Consider the following 13473-nt stretch of genomic DNA (forward strand, 5'->3'; position numbering starts at 1 on the left):
CAATGATCCCTATATTCTGAACAAAATGCTTGTTGAACCTGTAGGTAGGCTGTATGAATTGGGTATTGCTTTGTAACGATTTGTTGGGTCTCTGGACCGTAATAGAGGTTGATGATGATGAGATAAGAAGGAGGAAAGGGTGCTGTGGCAACCAGTGTCAGCCGCAGTGGTCCCCATTATTTGCACGATACTGGGCCTTTTCACCTGCTGCCCTCACCTGCTGCCACTACCTGGGGGCCCATGGGCTGCGAGTCCCCAGACCTTAGCCCCAAAACTCAGGGGCTAAGTTTCCACCAGAGCTGAGGGCAGAAGCTCGCTGTGGGTCAGAGCAGTGCTCGTTCTCCTGGGAATGCCTTGTCCCCTCTGCAGTCTCTCTCACTAGTTCACCCCTCCCCAACCCCGATTGTCCTGTGCCCGCCGCCCCTCTGCTGGAGGAGGCACACAGGGCTCCTTTTGTTTGTGCTCATATGCTCCGCATTAGCCGAGCCACGTGGACATCTATCAGGGGCCCCCGGGGGCTTATTAGCGCTTCCAATTTGGCAGCCGCTCAACACATGGCGCTTATTAGCCCTGAATCCAGGAGGATTTGGGGTCTCAAGCCGGCTCTTAATAGCATGTCGTTTTCTCAAAGTGGGCCATTAATGCCAGCAGGCTTTTTGTCTTTGCTCCCCGAGGGGAAAGGCGCTCCCGAGACCCCGTCTATTCATTCCTCTTGCCCGGAGGAGGGAGGCTGACGCCGGAGCCTTTCCTTCCACCCCTTTCTGGTGGCACCATGGCCCCTTGCTAGGGAATTAGGAGCGACGGAGCCGCATGGCGCAGGAAGACAGATGGTGGCGCGAGGAGCCTGGGTCTTGTCTTGCCGTGCCATCTGCTCAGGAGCGCTGGGGCTGCGCCCTGCGTGCTATGCTGACGCACACCAAACAGGGCAAGTATCCTCCTTGCAGTAGACCAGCTTTGGCAACCGCCTCCCTGCCCCCTAAGTGGGTCAGAACACCCGGGGCAATGTTAGTGGTTCAGTTTTCTGCTCCTCTGTGGTTGGTGCCAGGTGTGTGAGGTCAGGCGACGGCTGGAGCAAACATCTAGTCCTGCACTCCAGAATCAGAACTAGCCAGGTGGGGAGGCGATGCAACCCAACGGGACTAAATAGCTCCCGAAATGGGATTTTCATTAGCCCAGATCAGCGCTATTCCGGGTCCCCCTGGGAAGATGGGAGGGGCTGGCACCTGGCTAACGCAGCCCTGGCCTTCCCCTGGCCTCCTTTATCCCTTCTTAACCTCTACCTGTCTGATTCCTTGCACCTGAACGCTGGATGGGTCGCGTCAGGAAAAGGTGAGGCGCCATTGCGGGCTTCAGAGGAGGGGTGCGTGGTCTGCTGGGAGGACCTGATCAAGAGGATATTCTGCCTAAATGTTAGGAAGAACTCCCTGATGGTGAGAGCTGTTGGGCAGTGGAGGGGACTCCCTTGGAAGGTGGTTGGAGGTTTTCAAGCAGAGGCTAGGTGGCAATTTGCTAGGGATTGCTTAGCTGCGATTCCTGCACTTGAAGGGGGGTTGGACTAGATGACCCTTGGCACCCTTTCCAACTGCACAAGTCTATCCGTCTTTGAAGTGTCAGGCACCCTGTTTGCATCCTGCACGCTTCAGTCTGTGGGCTTCCTTTTCCACGTGAGTCGTCTCGGTTTGGGATGCTATGGAACTGGTTGGAGGTGTCGGCATGTTTTGGTTCTTCCCCGAACGACAGCAAAGCTGGCTTTTTGCGGTGATGCCATGGGACACCTCTGCCCACTCTACTTTCCCCCCACTGGCTTTGAACGTGGTGTAGCGATTAGCTTGCCGTTGCTTTGAATGTTTCCAGCTTCCACCGAGATGGGATTACCATGTGCGTCCCAGGCTCGCCGGGGCTCTTAAGGACATCATCGCCCCCGCATTGCATATTTTTTTGTGTTCCAAGGCGGTTCCTTCAAATACACAGAGAATAGGTGTGGTCCTCTTGACTCAAGGGGTTTTTTTTTGGGGGGGGGTCATTTGCAGAACTTGACTTGGTAGAACTCCTTAAGAAGCCCGATGGAAGCAGTAGAGGTCTGTCTGGTGAGCGATGTCACACAAATGAAGACGCCCGATTCTCCTGCCAGTGACTGGAAATGCTCAACTCACTTCCTGTGGACCATGATTAACTCTGAGGCAGCCTAATTGGGGGAGGGGGAGGCATGGGCTTGAGCAATTACTCAGAGAGCTCTCGATTGGCAGAATTGTTTGATCTTCCAGCTCCAACCATTGAGCCTCTTTCTTACAAAGATAATGTGAAAAATGTCTCTTGAGTGAGGTTGCAATTAGGTGAGGCAACAGGTCACAGATCTCGAGGAGTTTTATATAAATAGTAGTAGTAGTAGTAGCTATATGGGAGTGGAATATGATGAGGATCTTTTTTCTGGCCATGTACTTTTTCTGGAGAAAATGTCCCCCTCCCAATTATCTTCAAAACCTTGCCAGAGACTGCAGGCAGGGGAATTGTATGCATGAAGAGGTGGAGGAGAGGTTAGGTTTTGTTTCTGTTTGCAGGACAAACTCCCTTGTTTCCTCAACCCAAATGCAAACTGAAATTTCCACTCCACTGAATTTTGCAATGCATTTATCTGGCCAGGTGATGCATGCAACAATGTATGTGTTAGGAAAAATAACATACATATAAGAATGCAACATAACTGGGGAAACAGCTTGCAATGATGTGTATGCTAGCCAAAGCTGCATACAAAAATGGGTTTTGTTAGAAGAAATCCGCAGTAAAATGTCAAGAATTGTTTGTGGGGTGTTGTTGCATTTTAATGCAAATTGCTTTGGAAATATGAGCTGAGTTGGAAGAATGAGAAACTCAGAGAACCGAAATTAAAAGGATCTGTCGTTCCTAGGATGAATGCTCCCCTGTTGTTGTTGTTGTTGTTGTTGTTTTAAAAAATCCATCCGCATGGAAAACTAGCAAGTCAGAGAGGAGGAGATGTGGGCAGTTTATTGCAGACAAGTTTGGAGGGGAAGAATCCACATGACAATGTCCTCATCAAAATGCCACCCTGTATTTTCTACCCCACGTTTAATCAGGATCAACTCTTTTTGGGGTTTATTGGTTTGTTTTACTGATCGGATTTTCCTCGGAAACAGTAAATCCGGATTAATTGGGGAAATATTGTGTGGTGGCATTGTGGCGTAGATGCTGCAAATGTATGAACAGCAGCAAGGTCACGATCAACCACCACATGGAAGTGGCTTGGGTTTCATGTAAGCCCTAGGTCAGGGGTCAGCAAATTTTTTCAGCAGGGGGCCAGTCCACTGTCCCTCAGACCTTGTGGGGGGCCGGACTATATTTTGAAAAAAAATAATGAACTAATTCCTATGCCCCACAAATAACCCAGAGATGCATTTTAAATAAAAGGATACATTCTACTCATGTAAAAACATGCTGATTCCCAGACAGCCCGTGGGCTGGATTTAGAAGGTGATTGGGCCAGATCCGGACAAACTGAATTTAAGAAATGAGAAAGTGAGAGGGGCTGAAATTGATGCGCCCTCCCCTTCACCCTCTGTTTCAGGCACCAAGTCATTCAACATGATGTCCCCGACCGGTGACAACGCAGAGCTGCTGGCAGAAATCAAAGCCGGGAAGAGCCTGAAGCCTACACCCCAGAGCAAGGGCTTCACCACCATCTTCTCGGGCTCTGGCCAGACAGCCACCAACGTAGGTGACGGACTGGGTTGCCTGCCTGTTTGCCAACCACGTTCCTCCTTATCCTTCTTAGAAGTGCGAGTGGGGAGAGGGCAGAGGCCCCAAAGAGGCTTTTGGAGCAGGATTAACTCTTTGTAATTAGAAGCAGGGAAGCTGATTGGCTGCTGTGTGTGTGTGTGTGTGTGTGTGTGTGTGTGAGAGAGAGAGAGAGAGAGAGAGAGAGAGAGAGAGAGAGAGAGAGGAGTCTTCTGGAGCTCAGTTCAACAGCATCGCCCTTAGAGGATGTGGGGGTGGGCAGCAGATGGGGGCTTATCAGTGGGGTCCTTAAGCTTTTAATAATGCAAAAACAAGGCTGGTTTTTTTGGCAGGGGGGATTCCTCACTCCAGCTGCAGGGAATGCTGCCCCACGTGGCTGCACTCTTGCAAACTGTTCCCAGCAGTAATAATAATAACAATAATTTATTATTTATACCCTGCCCATCCGGCTGGGTTTCCCCAGCCACTCTGGGCAGAAAGCAAATTCCAAAATCCACCTTGAGGCAATTCCTCAAGCCTGCCAAAATGTCCCCAAACAGTAAATATCTAAAGAGAAGAGCTCAAATGGCTGTAGGTGTCCCCCCCACCCCATGTATGGCATGCTTTTATTTCTTATACAAGTATTGGAGGCACATGGGCACTCCGTAACCACAGGTATATTGGGGCGTGTTGAATATTTCAACTTCCAATTCCAAAAATGAGGATGGGCAAAGAAGTTGTAACATGACTTGGGAATTCAAAAGATATTTTGGTTAAATTGACATAATTTGGTTTTGCTTGGTAAATAACTACAGAAGAATATTGACTCATCCGATTATTTGTATGTATGTTTGTGTGTGAAAAAATGTGTGAAAAATGGCATGGAAATGATATAAAAATGATTGCCATGTGCCTGGAGATCCTGTCAAAACATCAAGAAGAGGTTTCTGGGGAATGGGGCGGAACCACTGGCTGAGAGGGTGGTACCATGGGCCAAGCTTGGTCGTCAGATGATCTGTTTGGTTTGTGCCCTCCACACCAAGGAGTTACCCCTGCGATGCTTGATCACAGCCCTTGATGGGAAGACCTTGTCTAACAGCCGGCAGACGGGTAGCATTGGCAAGATACTAGACGCAGCTACAACCTTGACATTGATCCTTTGCCAAACTCTCACTTCGCTGAGTGACAATGTCATAAAGAATCTGTCTACTGATTAAGTGTTGGCTCACACAGGCTGTAAGGACAGGGAAACCTCCCACGGATCTCGCCCTACTTGAAATTGGTGTAGTGAGCTGTTCAGGGAGGTGGTTAGCAACAGCAAACAGGCTTTGTCACTTACGGGATTCAAAACAGGGCTGTTGTCCATTTTCCTTTGTGATAATGTTCTTGTTTTATCTTTTTTGGGTAGACCGCTGTTTTACACACAAGTGGTGTATCCGTTTTATGAAATAAGTAAGTGCAAACCGAACTCTTGTTCCTAACTCTCGGTTCCTTTTCACCCCACCCAACTCCAGGTTGAGGCTCCTGCATCTTCCCCTTCCCCTACCAGGACACCGACCCCTCCCTCCACCCCGGATGCGCCTCCCGCGCCCAGACCGGCGGCCTCCCCGGAGCCAGTGGTCAATGGCTCCTCGTTGTCGCCCTCCTCGTCAGCCGCGGCTGGCCAGGTGGACATTGAGGCCCTGATCCCCACCCACGATGAGCAGGGGAGACCCATCCCGGAGTGGAAGCGCCAGGTGATGGTCCGCAAGCTGCAGGTGAAGATCCAGGAAGAGGAAGAGCAGAGGCGCAAGGTAGGAAGCGTGGGGGGGCTGGTCAGCATGGCGTGGTGCTGCGTGCTCTGCTCTTGTCACCTGTGTTTGCTGTGAGGATCCCTCTGAGGAAAGCATCAACCCTTGGCCCCATGGCCTCAAGACCCCCTTCAAGGGCTGCTGAACTCACCCCTGACCATTGGGCTAGACTGTCCGGGGATTGGTGAGAGTCCCAACAGCATGGACACCAGGCTGAGGAAGGTGCTCAGTCCACTAGCTCTTTCTGGATTCTCCTCCCCTTCCTGATCTACTGTTCTCCAGCCCAGAGTGGGTTTCCTGGGAGGAACCACCTCCACCCACCCCTGGGGACTGCCTTCTCCTGGGTCAGATCATTTTGATCCACCAAGCTCTTTATTGCCTCAGCTAGCTAGCTAGCAGGAACCTTTGAATATTACATCGGAAGCTGCCATAATGTTACTTTAGGACAAGGAGCGGCTCACCTGTGGTCCTTCCAATACGGTATTGTTGTTTACGACTCACAATCATTTGGGTTTTCTAAATTTGTTTTATTTCACAAGGTTTATGCATCACTTGATTGTGAGGGGGGAATCTCAAAAGGGCTTTACAGGAAGAATAAGGCAATGGCACAGAAGAACAGCTATCTAAACTGTTCAGAAAATGAAATCAATGATAAGCTAGAAATGGATTAAAATGCAATTGTTGTTACTACTCCTACTCCTACTCCTACTATTATTATTACCATTTCTATTTATTTATCCATTTATCCCACCTTTCCTCCAAAGAAAGTGCAGAATTCTGGGTTTCTGCCAGTAACAACCATAACAAAAATTCTACTGGGTTGGTCCAAAGATCAATCTAGTTTAGTCTTTTACAACCTAATGCTCTCCAAATGTTTTTAGCACAGTTATGCTGGCTGGAACTGCAAATTAAAATGTTTGGGAGGGGGGGGGTTATTTTATTATGATTTCTTTTTTGTATTTATATCCCAGCATTTTCTCCAAGGGGCTCAAGGTGACATAGATGGTTTCCCCCTTCCTCATTAAATCCCCACAGCAACCCTGTGAGGTAGGTTAGGCTGAGAGACAGCGACTGGCCCATGGTCACCCAGCGACCTTTGTGGCTGAGTAGGGATTTGAACCCTGGTCTCTCCCAGGTCCTAGTCCAACGCACTAACTGCTACACCACCAGAAAGGACTCTGATTATGATCACTACATTCACCGGAATAACTTGCTTCAGTGGCCAGATTTGGCCCACTGGACCTCTATCCATCTGGCTTGGACACTCTGTCAAAGGCAAGCAATGCAGACTGCAATCCATTCTGTTGCACCAGCTACGGCGGGGGGGACTTGTGATAAGCAGACATCCCCCTCCGCTGCAGAGCGACAACGGCATTGTTCTGCCAGCTGGGCAGGTTTGTGTGCTACCTGCAGGGGCCTAGGGACAATTACTGCACTGATTCAATTTCCCTGCCCTTCCCTGCCAGGCCAGTATGAGCTGTGGGTGCACCAGTTGCTGCACCCCTCCATAACCAGGGTTTGGACTGTCGTGTTGTATGATGAGCTACAGTTATATCAACCCTACTAGCAGATTGTTCCTATGGACACCTGTATCTATCTACCTATCAATCCTATCTATCTCTCCACTCCTCCTTAGCTACATTGCAGGGAGTTGGACTAGAGGACCCTTGGGGCCCTTTCCAGCTCCTCAATTCTGTGAGTCTATGATCTATCTTCCTTCCTTCCTTGACCTTCAGTCTCCAACATGAGCAGCCTGGTTCCATGGCCCCTTTTGCAAATCAAGTTCATTGAGCCTCCAGGGCTCGGGGTTCTTCTTTCCCACCTCGTTTGGCCACCTGAGACTTTTCTGTGCGCTCCGGCTGGGGGGAGGCGGAGAGGTGAGGGGCATGCGGCTGGCATGTGGTTGGCATGGTCCTGCATCCTTTGCCTTGGTGTGGCTGACTCTGAAGTGCATTTAACCTGCAGTAGGTGCCAAGGGTCCTCGGCTCAAGGCTGGGGTTCCCAGCATCTGATGGTGGCCCACCAAGCTCCACTCTTTGCTGCCGTGTCTTCAATTTGGTCCGTCTAAGTAAAACCAACCAACCAACCTGCTTTTCCTGAAAAAGGACCCCCTAACAGACAACACACACCCCGTTCGCTACAAAGCACGATACTGCAGCGTTAAATGCCTTACATGATCACTCGGTGGTGTAATGTGTGAGCATCATACCTGCGGCCTCTGCCGTTGAGTCGATCACACCCTTGTGTTCCTTGTGGTTCTCTCGCTGCCCGCCACGTGAGCTGGAAACTGTAAGTGTCTCTATCTCCTCCCCCCTCCAACCACTTTCCAGTTTTCCCCTGCCCCGCTTCACCCCACCCGCCCCACCCCGGCCTGCGCAACTCCCTGGGAGCGCCAACGTGTTGCGCCACCATTACACCACGAAGGGACATGTAAGGCCTTGTGGCGTGTGCGAAACCCGGGCAAATGTAGAGGACGGTCCTGAGGGAGCCCCTTTGCCCTCTGTTCTTTTCTGCCCTGCCGTAGCTTCCCTCCAGCCACCAGGAAGGCTGGCGCTACTCCCATGCCCACAAGGCTATCCTGGGGCCCTTCGGGGAGCTCATGACCGAGGAGGACATCCTCTACCTGGAGAGGCAGATCGAGAACCTCCAGGTGATGCACAAGGTGCAGAAGGTGGAGACCCAGCTGGAGCAGCTGGAGCAGGAGCTGCAGCAGCTGCTGCCCGTCTCAGCCGCCTTGGCGAAGGAGCACTTCACCGTCAACCCCAAGCGCATGCAAGGCCAGGCCGAGGACCTCCCGGCCTGGTGCAGCAAGATCTCCACCCTCCTGAAGAGCATGGCACTCCTCCTGGCCACCCTGGGCGGGAAGGCCATTACCCTGGCGGACATGGTCACCCCACAAGGGCCGGAGCAGGCGGGCAGCATTGCTGCTGTGGGAGCTGCACCACCTCTCAAAGAAGGCCCCTCCAACATCACTCGGTCGCAGTCCTTCAGCTGCACCCGGGAGGAGGTGGAGAAGGAGATCATGCAGTGGGGGGTGTCGGTGAAGAACCTCAAGGCCAATTATGAACTGCACATGCAGGCACAGGTGCCCAATGCCATGCCCAGCCGGGTATACAAGAGGAAGCGGTCCTTGCCGGTGGGGACAGCTCAGTTCACTCTTGGCCGGGAGCCCATCTTGGAAGAAGACTACATCACCGGCATTGAGCCATTTGGTGGGCTTGGGGAAGAAGAGATCTCCACCATGGGCCTGGAGCCGCCCATCCCTCTCTCTCATGCACCTCTGCTTTACAGCGAAGCGGGGGTCCTTTTCCCAAAGCAGGCTGACGTCCCATGCATGGCGGGAGACCCCTTCGGGGAGGCACTGTTCAGCCCTGACCACATGACCCGTAGCCTCCCGGTCCAGACAGAGTTGAGCTGTGTCCAGGATTACATCGACATGCGGAAGGAGAGGATCGTCTACCTCTTCCTGGAGCACTGGAAGAAGTGGACCTTCACGGAGTCGGTCAGGCAGGCCACACCCAAGAGGAAGGTGGCCACCTCTGATGCTGCAAACGCCAACTCGGACGGAGCTCGGCTGATGCCCTTGGGGAGGAAGCCCAGCGAGGATGACCGGCTGCTGTATTTCATGAAGCAGCGGCAAGTGGTCGGGAAGCTGATTGCCCACTGGAGGAGCATCATCAGCCAGGTGCCCACCAGGCAGATCCGCCGCCTGAGCCGCACCAACATGCTCTACTGGCCCGAGCACTTCCTGCCCCACATCAGCGGCACGCCTGTGGCCTACGACAGCCTCACCTTGGACCTCTTCATGCTGGGCTACTTCCAGCTGTTGGAGATGAGCATGAGCCGCGCAGAGCGCAAGTTCCGCCACCTCCTCTGCTACGAGATGTTCGACCGGCTGGGCAGCCACAGCTGGGAGCTCATCCGCCACTTCCACAAGGTGGTGATGGAGGAGGTAGAGGCCGGCAAGAGGGACTGGCTGGATGGCTTCGAGGACCTCAAGCAGGAGTTCTTCGGTGACAACCTGCAGCCCGACCAGGCGGCTTCCGCAGAGCGGTCGGCAGTGTCATCGCCCCGCTCACCCTCCATTCTCTCCCATCAGGCGTCGTCCCAAACATTGGTCAGCAGTGTCCAAGAGCCCAGCATGGCCACAGATGAACTGACCCCAGCGTCCCTCGACCCCAAGAGCAGGAAGAACTCGGTCCAGCTCGTTTCGGAGCTCGGGGAGTTTAGCAACGAAGACATTTGCCGCTATATAGACCGCAGCTTCTCCTTCTGGAAGGAGAAGGAGGCTGAGATGTTTGATATCTGAGGGTGCTTCCTGGAAGGGTGGAGAGAGGGCATGCGCAGAGAGATTCGGCCCCGGTTTTTTCCATGCAAACTCAGAGGCACACAGTGCAGACTACCAGCGCCACTGCGGCCCAACCCACCTTTGTGGAAAATGATCTTGGGGCTGCTCTCAAAGGCAACAACTTTATTCAAGCTGGTGGTGGGAGTGAGGAGGGGGCTGAGGACATGGGGGCCCTCAGCGAAGGCCTTGCTGTGTCTTGGAGAACAGAGGCGAGGGGCCAGAGGTGCACTTCGCCTTACTTCTATTGGGAGAACGTCTCCAATTCGTTGAGAACCCATTGATTTGCATTATTCAGGGCAGGCGTAAAGAATGTCTCCTTGACCCATCACGTAATTTATACAAGGGATTCGCTACCACGAGGTTGGTGGTGGCCAATCTTGGGGAAACGACCAGACCAATTTTTACAGAGAGAGGGTGGTAGGTCTGCCAACCCCTGCTGATCACAATGGCTAAACACTAAATCAGGTCTTTTGTCCAACTAACTCAGTGTTGTCGACACTGACTGGCAGTATCTCCAGTTTCAGACAGGGGTCTGTTTCCCAACCAGAAGGTGCCCTGCCACTGAGCCATGGTGCTTCTAGTCACATTCCTAGAGCTCTGTGAGTATCTGGGGAAGGTTGTCATCATCATCTCAGCTTCCCAGAGACACCTGATTGGCCATCGTGGCAAACAAAAGTATGTCCCATGTGGACCATTCGCCTGGTCTAGCTGAGCTGCCCCTACAATCCTTTGATGCACCAGACCTTTGGTCCACCTGGTACGTCAACATGTTGAGACCCAAGACAGACCAGCAACAGTGGGGTCACACATATGGTCACTGTCAGTACACAGTGCCCCTGAATCTGTGCAGAATTGGCTTCAAAGGCTCCTTTTCTTTCAGATCAGTAGGAAGAGCAGACATCATGTCTACACTACGTGTCCCCTTCCTGCTCTTCCCCTATGACCAAAGATATGAGGGAAGATCAGAGCTGAATAGTCTAAGGCACAGAGTATCTATGCATTTATTCATGATTTGTTTCCCCCTTTGCTGCATTTATGAATGAGTATATTATTATGAATTAAATTTGTATGCCGCATATCATCCAAAGATCACAGGGCAGTTCACAACATAGAAATAAAAATGAGAACGCAAAGTACACAATAAAGCAAACACAAATCAATAACACACACACACACCCTTGCAAAAAAAGGTGGTAGAGCATGAGACTCTTAATTTCAGGGTTGTAAGTTTGAGCCCCACATCAGACAAGATTCCTGCATTTCAGGGGGTTGGACTAGATGACCCTCGGGGTCCCTTCCAACTCTACAGTTCTATGATTCTAGAGTGTTAATCAGCCAAAGGCCTAGTTATAGGAAAAAAACGTTTTTTGCCTGGCACCTAAAGATACGCAATGATGGTACCGGGCAAACCTCCCTAGGGAAAGCATTCTACAAACAGGGAGCCACTGCAGAAAAGGCCCGTTCTCGTGTTGCCACCCTCCAGGCCTCTCGTGGAGGGGGCACATGAACGATTATATGTGCAGCTTAATCTATTCGCAATGCGAGGGCTCAGGAGGAATGGCCAGTGGGGAGGAGGAACTACTGCCCTTCAGCATCTGCCGACCGAGGCAGCTGACCTGGTGCTTTGCCCAATGACAGGGCCGGCCCTAATGTCAACCATCAGTTGCTTTCCAGGGTCTCAGGCTGAGGCCTTCACTAGGGCATGGTTATCTTTCATTATTTTGAGTGTAAGAGGTTTGGTAGCCCGCTCCTTTGGGAAATTGTAACGCTGAGTAGTTGCAGTAAGCCAAGGGGGGGCAGATTTTAGGCTTTGGTGATCTATTCTGAGTTTTACTCAAGCCCTGAGAGCCATCAGGCAGCGCCAGGTGCAAATATACTCTTAGAATTAAGGAACAGGATATCCTTGAGCACGGATTTCAGTACTGGAACACACAGTCTTCCAGTCACACAACACCCCTGATTCTCTACATCTCCCTCCAAAAAGCGTTCTTCATCTCAGCAGCCTAATTTAGTATAAATTTACTATTATCGAACATCTGGGAGTCAGAGTCCTTGCTGATCTCCTGCAAATCACTTAGAGACCTACCTTTAGAACTCAAATCTACTACCTGCCCTAAGCAACCTATTCTCCATCTGCACTGTACATTTGAAGCAGTAGCACTTTCAACAGCCATGGCTTCCCCCAGAGTCTCTTGGGAACCGTAGTTTGCTGAGGGTGCTGAGAGATGTTAGGAGACCCCTGTTCCCCCAGAGCTCCCAGAGTTTGATTGTTAAGCCGCTCTGCTGGAGTCTCCTCACGACTCTCAGCACCCTTTGCAAGTTACAATTCTCGGGATTCTTTGGCGGAAGCCAAGACTGCTTAAAGTGGTGTGAGACCGCTTTAAATGCATGGTGCAGATGGGGCCCTAGACTGAGCCTGGCTCTTGCTCTCACTCCACGAGAAGAAGGAAAAGCAACTCTCGAGTAGCATGTTTTATTCGACACGCTTCAAACATTGCAGTCTGTACCGTTCGCAATGTTTTCATTATTCAGTTAGCAATAGTGTGATTGTTTGTTTTGAAGTAAGTAGCATTTATTGGGGGAGGTATGTGATACGGATCTGGAGGGGGCCTTTAACCCTTTGCCTCCAACCACGATCCCAATCCAAATTGGACCTTCCTGCAGCTATTTCCATTCTTTTTTAAAAATAAAAAATAAAAATACCCACAGCCATGTGCACAAATAACATCGCATCTATTTGGCTGTCTGTGGTTTGTAGCACAGTAGCAGCAGATCGCTCTCAGCCCTTGAAATCGCCTGGAAACAGGGTCCTAGAATTTCCGACTGCAAAACACACACACCCCAATCATTGAGTTTGCGATGGTATCCTCATTTTCCCCGCAGGAATTTATTTATGTCTCAGAGCACATCGCAAATAACCAAATCATCACTTGGGGAAGTTTGGGCAATCGAAACACAAACAGATGCATCAACCTCTCATTCTGCTTGCGTGATCTTTGAGCTGTGTGATTTTGACTTGTGGCAGAAGTGGGATCTTCTGATTAGTTCAGTGTGTTGATCTGCAAACGTTCCATTCCACCTCCCCCTTTGCTTGTCTCTGTTAGCTCCAGCTAGTGCAATAGGGGGGAAACAGGGGGGGTTGAGGGTTGAGTGGGGGGCATGTGTGGAGAGATTTTAGGATTAGTGTGCCTGTTGTTCGTGGGGGGGGGGTCAGTGTTGTTTTCTCTGATGCTGAAGTTAAGAAATAAAGTTCTCTCTTGCATGGAAGGAATTGATATTTATTCTTGTTGGAGGAAGACATGCTCAGGCCATGTGCTGGATCTTTGTATGTGTTTGTTTAAAATATCTAAATATTCCCTGCCTCTCTATATGAGACCAGGCCTCACAAGAAATTGAAATTAATTCATAGTAAGCATCATCAGTGTCTCCACATTTTAAAAAACCGAGTTAAAAGTGCAGAATGCCAATAACAACAATGACAGCAACTCTCCTGGATTGGTCCAAAGATCCATTTAGTTCAGCCTTCTGCAGCCTAGAGCTCTCCAGATGTTTTTAGCACAGCTGTGCTGACTGAAACTGCAGTGCAAAGCATTTAGGGGGGCAGGC

The 13473-nt window shown here is 50.9% G+C and overlaps 2 protein-coding genes across 2 annotated transcripts in view; both read left to right on the plus strand.

Moving 5' to 3' along the window:
• The window catches only part of ESPN (espin), a 111840-nt gene that overhangs the window by 88613 nt on the left and 9754 nt on the right, over positions 1-13473 (plus strand). Inside the window, exons 10-11 of the mRNA XM_081201486.1 lie at positions 3581-3726; positions 5244-5522. Of these exons, the coding sequence (XP_081057612.1) occupies positions 3581-3726; positions 5244-5522 (425 nt within the window). The remainder of the gene's footprint in view (positions 1-3580; positions 3727-5243; positions 5523-13473) is intronic.
• LOC308591487 (espin-like protein) lies at positions 6522-9828 on the plus strand (the record flags this gene model as incomplete). Its single annotated transcript, XM_081202250.1, has 2 exons — positions 6522-6566; positions 8044-9828. The coding sequence occupies 2 exons, from the start codon at positions 6522-6524 to the stop codon at positions 9826-9828; spliced, it is 1830 nt and encodes a 609-aa protein (XP_081058376.1).

Source organism: Podarcis bocagei (genome assembly GCF_964188305.1).
Source record: "Podarcis bocagei genome assembly, chromosome: 7".
Classification (NCBI taxonomy): domain Eukaryota; kingdom Metazoa; phylum Chordata; class Lepidosauria; order Squamata; family Lacertidae; genus Podarcis; species Podarcis bocagei.